At 53.6% G+C, this 7,500-nt stretch overlaps 2 protein-coding genes across 2 annotated transcripts in view; both read left to right on the top strand.

Moving 5' to 3' along the window:
• Positions 1–1,197: 1,197 nt before the first annotated feature.
• Positions 1,198–2,295, top strand: LOC308148633 (stress-associated endoplasmic reticulum protein 1). Its single transcript, XM_080522131.1, has 3 exons — positions 1,198–1,537; positions 1,932–2,007; positions 2,165–2,295. Exons 1-3 carry the CDS (start codon positions 1,454–1,456, stop codon positions 2,203–2,205), a joined length of 201 nt encoding a protein of 66 aa, XP_080378257.1. The 5' UTR covers positions 1,198–1,453; the 3' UTR covers positions 2,206–2,295.
• Positions 2,296–5,530: 3,235 nt separating this feature from the next.
• Positions 5,531–7,500, top strand: part of camta2 (calmodulin binding transcription activator 2) — a 22,560-nt gene continuing 20,590 nt past the window's right edge. Inside the window, 3 exon segments of the mRNA XM_080522140.1 lie at positions 5,531–5,567; positions 6,198–6,288; positions 6,444–6,547. Coding sequence (XP_080378266.1) covers positions 6,255–6,288; positions 6,444–6,547 — 138 coding nt within the window. The 5' untranslated portion in view covers positions 5,531–5,567; positions 6,198–6,254.

The following is a 7,500-nucleotide window of genomic DNA, read 5'->3' as shown; positions in this document are numbered from 1 at the left end:
CCCCTGGTGTCCAGGAGGAGCATCACACTGACTCCTGCTGCCCCCTGGTGTCCAGGAGGAGCATCACACTGACTCCTGCTGCCCCCTGGTGTCCAGGAGGAGCATCACACTGACTCCTGCTGCCCCCTGGTGTCCAGGAGGAGCATCACACTGACTCCTGCTGCCCCCTGGTGTCCAGGAGGAGCATCACTCTTCAATCGGATTCAAACTGGATTCAAACTCCGTTTTTGTTTTAACATCTTAAGAGTAATCTCCCTTTATATTCTCATATTTCCTGGATCTATCTATCTATCATCTATCTATCTATCATCTATCTATCTATCTATCAATCTATCATTTATCTATCAATCTATCATCTATCTATCAATCTATCATATATCTATCATATATCTATCTATCTATCTATCTATCTATCTATCAATCTATCATCTATCTATCAATCTATCATCTATCTATCAATCTATCATATATCTATCTATCCATTCATCCAAACCAGGTTCTATAAAAACAATATTGATATTAAATTAACTAAACCAGAACTTCTGATGTTGTGTTCATCCTCCCGCCACTGGAGGGCGCAGCCGCCATTCTGGACGTTCCTCGGTCACGTGACAGGGGCGCAGCCGCCATTCTGGACGTTCCTCGGTCACGTGACAGGGGCGCAGCCGCATTCTGGACGTTCCTCGGTCACGTGACAGGGGCGCAGCCGCCATTCTGGACGTTCCTCGGTCACGTGACAGGGGCGCAGCCGCCATTCTGGACGTTCCTCGGTCACGTGACAGGATCGCCGCCGCCATTCTGGACGTTCCTCGGTCACGTGACAGGGGCGCAGCCGCCATTCTGGACGTTCCTCGGTCACGTGACAGGATCGCCGCCGCCATTCTGGACGTTCCTCGGTCACGTGACAGGGGCGCAGCCGCCATTCTGGACGTTCCTCGGTCACGTGACAGGATCGCAGCCGCCATTCTGGACGTTCCTCTGTCACGTGACAGGGGCGCGGCCGCCATTCTGGACGTTCCTCGGTCACGTGACAGGGGCGCAGCCGCCATTCTGGACGTTCCTCGGTCACGTGACAGGGGCGCAGCCGCCATCCTGGACGTTCCTCTGTCACGTGACAGGGGCGCAGCCGCCATCCTGGACGTTCCTCTGTCACGTGACAGGGTCTCCGCTTCAGTTAGCTCGTTGCTAGCCGGCTAAATTTAGCTCAGCTGCCCGTGAAGACGAAACCGAGACCGGCGCTCCTCCAGGCGCTCCTCCCGGTATTCACCCGGTATTCACCCGGTATTCACCCGGTGCACCGCCCGGTGTTTGCCGGTGCTCCTCCCGGTATTCACCCGGTGCTCCTCTCGGTGCTTGCCGGTGCTCCTCCCGGTATTCACCGGGTGCTCCTCCCGGTATTCACCCGGTGCTCCTCCCGGTATTCACCCGGTGCTCCTCCCGGTGCTCCTCCACCATGTCGGGGGTTCAGCGGATGAAGGTGGCCAACGAGCGGCACAGCAAGACCATCACCCAACGGGGACACGTCCAGAAGACCTCGGTACGGGGGGGGGGTCTGGGGGTTCTGGGGGTTCTGGGCTAGCAGCCAGGCTAATGGCTAGACTAGCATTATCTTCAGCTGTAGAGAGTAGAACCAGAACCGGTCCAGCAGTGAGTACAACCAGAACTGGGTCAGGTTGTAGTCCAGGTCTAATAGTGGACCAGATGTGTCAGAACAAAGTGGTCTGTGTGTGAAGTTCTGGTTCTGGTCTGGAGCTGATGGTGTGGAACAGGAAGTGATGTCATACTTTGTCTTCCAGTGAACAGGAAGTGATGTCATACTTTGTCTTCAGTGAACAGGAAGTGACGTCATACTTTGTCTTCCAGTGAACAGGAAGTGATGTCATACTTTGTCTTCCAGTGAACAGGAAGTGATGTCATACTTTGTCTTCCAGCGGCCGGTGAACGAGGACAAGTCTCCTGTTGGACCCTGGTTACTGGCCCTGTTTGTCTTCGTGGTGTGTGGCTCTGGTGGGTCTGGGGGGTCTGGGGGGTCTGGAGGGTCTGGGGGGTCTGGGGTGTGTTTCTGATGTGTGTGTGTGTGTGTGTGTGTGTGTGTGTGTGTGTGTGTGTGTGTGTGTGTGTGTGTGTGTGTGTGTGTGTGTGTGTGTGTGTGTGTGTGTTGCAGCCATCTTCCAGATCATCCAGAGCATCCGTCAGGGGATGTGACGACCTCGGGCTCCAGAGCTCCGCCTGCTGTACGTGGAGGGGCGTGGCCTGTTGTCATGACCACACACACACACACACACACACACACACACACACACACACACACACACACACACACACACACACACACATATTGTTTAATGACAAGTTAAAGAGAACTGGTTATTGGTTTCAGTTTCTGACTAGTTACTGACTGGTTAATGTTACTGATGACTGGTTACTAATGAGTGGTTACTGGTTACCAATGACCAGTTATTTATTACTATTGACTGCTTCATTGGTTGACTGTTTACTAATGACTGGTAATTTATTGGTTACTAACTGGTTACTAATGACCGGTTACTGACAAATTAATGGTTACTATTGACTGGTTACTATTGACTGGTTACTAATGACCGGTTACTGACCAATTAATGGTTACTAATGACTGGTTACTTAGTGGTTACTAATAATTGGTTTACTCATGACTGGATACCAATGACCAGTTACTGGTTACTGATGGCCAGTTATTGGTTACTATTGACTGCTTAATGGTTTATGACTGGTTAATCACTGGTTACTAATGACTGGTTAATGGTTGCTAAAATTATTGACTGGTTGCGTACTGATTACTCATGACTGGTTACTTACTGCTCATTAATGACCAGCTACCTGTTACTGATTACTTGTTACTAATGACTGGTTAATGATGAGTGGTTACTAATGACTGTGACTGGTTACTAATGATGGTTACTGGTTACTACTGATAGGTTGCTGGTTACTAATGACTGGTTACTGACGAGTGGTTACTAATGACAGTTCCTAGTTACTACTGACAGCTTACTGGTTACTAATGACTGGTTACTGACGAGTGGTTACTAATGACGGTTACTGGTTACTAATGACAGGTTACTACTGACAGGTTACTGGTTACTAATGAAGGTTACTGGTTACTACTGACAGGTTACTGGTTACTAATGAAGGTTACTGGTTACTACTGACAGGTTACTGGTTACTAATGAAGGTTACTGGTTACTACTGACCTGGTTACTAATGAAGGTTACTGGTTACTACTGACTGGTTACTGGTTGCTAATGACAGGTTATTGTTTACTAATGACAGGTTACTGGTTACTTGTGGTTAATCTGTGGTGATCAGATGAAGTCTTTAATCTTTTCATGTCCAGATGATTTTTTATCTTCTCAGATTTGAAAGAACAAATGACTGTTTTCTGCCCCCCTTACCCCCCCCCCCCCCCCCCCCCCCCTTACCCCCTTACCCCCTTACCCCCCCCCCCATTGACCCTCTGCCCTGCTGCGGACCCCCAAGAGGGCTCTTACTGTGAAGGTTCAGCTGTTTACTCCTTTGAAGGAGAACAAGACTTCCTGTCTGGACACATCCTCCACTTTTCTACAAAATAAAGCTCTGATATTTTTGTCTACAGTCTTTGTCTCCGTCCGTCTGTCCGTCCAGAGGCGGAGCTCCGTACCTCCAACAGGAAGTACAAACTGCAGGAGGCGGAGCTCCGTACCTCCAACAGGAAGTACAAACTGCAGGAGGCGGAGCTCCAACAGGAAGTACAAACTGTAGGAGGCGGAGCTCCGTGCCTCCAACAGGAAGTACAAACTGCAGGAGGCGGAGCTCCAACAGGAAGTACAAACTGCAGGAGGCGGAGCTCCAACAGGAAGTACAAACTGCAGGAGGCGGAGCTCCAACAGGAAGTACAAACTGCAGGAGGCGGAGCTCCAACAGGAAGTACAAACTGTAGGAGGCGGAGCTCCGTGCCTCCAACAGGAAGTACAAACTGCAGGAGGCGGAGCTCCGTACCTCCAACAGGAAGTACAAACTGCAGGAGGCGGAGCTCCAACAGGAAGTACAACCTGCAGGAGGCGGAGCTCCGTACCTCCAACAGGAAGTACAAACTGTAGGAGGCGGAGCTCCAACAGGAAGTACAACCTGCAGGAGGCGGAGCTCCGTACCTCCAACAAGAAGTACAACCTGCAGGAGGCGGAGCTCCGTACCTCCAACAGGAAGTACAAACTGCAGGAGGCGGAGCTCCGTACCTCCAACAGCAAGTACAAACTGCAGGAGGCGGAGCTCCAACAGGAAGTACAAACTGCGGGAGGTGGAGCTCCAACAGGAAGTACAACCTGCAGGAGGCGGAGCTCCAACAGGAAGTACAACCTGCAGGAGGCGGAGCTCCAACAGGAAGTACAAACTGCAGGAGGTGTACCTCCAACAGGAAGTACAAACTGCAGGAGGTGGAGCTCCGTTGCTCCAACAGGAAGTACAAACTGCAGGAGGTGGAGCTCCGTACCTCCAACAGGAAGTACAAACTGCAGGAGGCGGAGCTCTGTACGTCCAACAGGAAGTACAAACTGCAGGAGGCGGAGCTCTGTACCTCCAACAGGAAGTACAAACTGCAGGAGGTGGAGCTCCGTGCCTCCAACAGGAAGTACAAACTGTAGGAGGCGGAGCTCCAACAGGAAGTACAACCTGCAGGAGGCGGAGCTCCGTACCTCCAACAGGAAGTACAAACTGCAGGAGGTGGAGCTCCGTACCTCCAACAGGAAGTACAAACTGCAGGAGGCGGAGCTATGTACCTCCAACAGGAAGTACAAACTGCAGGAGGCGGAGCTCCGTACCTCCAAAAGGAAGTACAAGCTGCAGGAGGCGGAGCTCCAACAGGAAGTACAACCTGCAGGAGGCGGAGCTCCGTACCTCCAACAGGAAGTACAAACTGCAGGAGGCGGAGCTCCGTACCTCCAACAGGAAGTACAAACTGCAGGAGGCGGAGCTCCGTACCTCCAACAGCAAGTACAAACTGCAGGAGGCAGAGCTCCGTTGCTCCAACAGGAAGTACAACCTGCAGGAGGCGGAGCTCCGTACCTCCAACAGGAAGTACAAACTGCAGGAGGCGGAGCTCCGTACCTCCAACAGGAAGTACAAGCTGCAGGAGGCGGAGCTCCAACAGGAAGTACAAACTGCAGGAGGCGGAGCTCCAACAGGAAGTACAAACTGCAGGAGGCGGAGCTCCAATAGGAAGTACAACCTGCAGGAGGTGGAGCTCCAACAGGAAGTACAACCTGCAGGAGGCGGAGCTCCAACAGGAAGTAGAAACTGCAGGAGGCGGAGCTCCAACAGGAAGTACAACCTGCAGGAGAAGTTCTCCTGCTAGCGTTTGTTGACCAGAATGTAAAATAAGTGTTGAAGCTGGTCTACAGACACGTGAAGATGACCAGGGTCGTCATTGCCCAGATGGGCAACATTTGGCTATGATAGATGTTTCTTCGTCATGACGTCATGCCCACGCCCCGCCCACTCAGTCATTGCTACGCAGTGACGTCGGCGGGAGAAGATGGCGGCCGTGCTGAGGGCGGAAGGTAAGGGAGCTTCACGGGCTGTTTACCCCCCCGAACCGGCGGTCGCTCCCCCCGGCCGCTCACCGGGCCGGGACCGGGGAGGGTTCCCGCGGGCCCGGGGCCTCCGGCCGGCCGGTAGCTGCTGCCGGGCCCGGGCCGCCTGCAGCGCGGCTTCTTTAGCTGCTGTTAACCGTTATCCGGCTCTCTGTCGTCCGGGATTAAACTCCCGGTTATCCTCCTTGTTCCCGCGGGCTCCGGACCTCCCGGGGCCGGTACAGCCCGCCGGCGGACCGGCGTTAGCCGTTAGCCGTTAGCATTCCGGCGGCAGCAGAGTGCCTCCAGCCGGAGGAGGGGCTTTGGGCGGCGGCTGCCGCAGACAGGCGAGTCCGCGGCGTGAGGCGGGCCTCCGCGTGTGTGTGTTTGTGTGTGTGTCTGCGTAAGGAACACACACACACACTAACACGGAGCTGTCTATTATGTAATGACACATTAATACACTCTTCATGAAAGTGTGTGTAAATTCAGCTGTTGCTAGGCAACAGCCGGAGCGCACAAGTACGACATACAAGTGTATTTGTTTCTAATGTGTGTGTGTGTGTGTGTGTGTGTGTGTGTGTGTGTGTGTGTGTGTGTGTGTGTGTGTGTGAGCAGCAGGGCAGTGCAGGTGGCTGTGTGTTGTATGAGTTAATCCTGCATGGACCCGTCGCCATGAGCAACCAGGAGATGGTTTCCACAGAGACAGGTGAGTCTACCTGTGTGAGCTGCCAAGATGTGACCGACGCAACATCTGCAACTCATCTGCTTGTTCAAATGTATAACGTGTGTGTGTGTGTGTGTGTGTGTGTGTGTGTGTGTGTGTGTGTGTGTGTGTGTGTGTGTGTGTGTGTGTGTGTGTAGAAAACAAAGGACAGAGGAAGGTGTTTGTCCCTAGCAAGTTGCTGGAGTGTCTTCCTCTATCACCCAGTCTGCCTAACGAGCGGCTCAGGTGGAACACTAACGAGGTGGGTTCTACTAACGAGGTGGGTTCTATCTCGTACACTGACCTCCCGTCGTACACTGACCTCCCGTCGTACACTGACCTCCCGTCGTAGACTGAGTTCCCGTCGTACACTGACCTCCCGTCGTACACTGACCTCCCGTCGTACACTGACCTCCCGTCGTAGACTGAGTTCCCGTCGTAGACTGAGTTCCCGTCGTACACTGACCTCCCGTCGTAGACTGACCTCCCGTCATACACTGACCTCCCGTCGCAGACTGACCTCCCGTCGTACACTGACCTCCCGTCGTAGACTGACCTCCCGTCATACACTGACCTCCCGTCATACACTGACCTCCCGTCGTACACTGACCTCCCGTCATACACTGACCTCCCGTCGTACACTGACCTCCCGTCGTACACTGACCTCCCGTCGTACACTGACCTCCCGTCGTACACTGACCTCCCGTCGTAGACTGAGTTCCCGTCGTAGACTGAGTTCCCGTCGTACACTGACCTCCCGTCGTAGACTGACCTCCCGTCGTACACTGACCTCCCGTCGCAGACTGACCTCCCGTCGTACACTGACCTCCCGTCGTAGACTGACCTCCCGTCATACACTGACCTCCCGTCATACACTGACCTCCCGTCGTACACTGACCTCCCGTCGTACACTGACCTCCCGTCGTAGACTGAGTTCCCGTCGTAGACTGACCTCCCGTCATACACTGACCTCCCGTCATACACTGACCTCCCGTCGTAGACTGACCTCCCGTCGTAGACTGACCTCCCGTCGCAGACTGACCTCCCGTCGTACACTGACCTCCCGTCGTACACTGACCTCCCGTCGTAGACTGACCTCCCGTCATACACTGACCTCCCGTCGTACACTGACCTCCCGTCGTACACTGACCTCCCGTCGTACACTGACCTCCCGTCGCAGACTGACCTCCCGTCGCAGACTGACCTCCCGTCGTA

This window comes from Blennius ocellaris, assembly GCF_963422515.1.
Source record: "Blennius ocellaris genome assembly, contig: SCAFFOLD_58, whole genome shotgun sequence".
Lineage (NCBI taxonomy): Eukaryota > Metazoa > Chordata > Actinopteri > Blenniiformes > Blenniidae > Blennius > Blennius ocellaris.
This window is presented reverse-complemented; position numbering and strand designations above follow the sequence as displayed.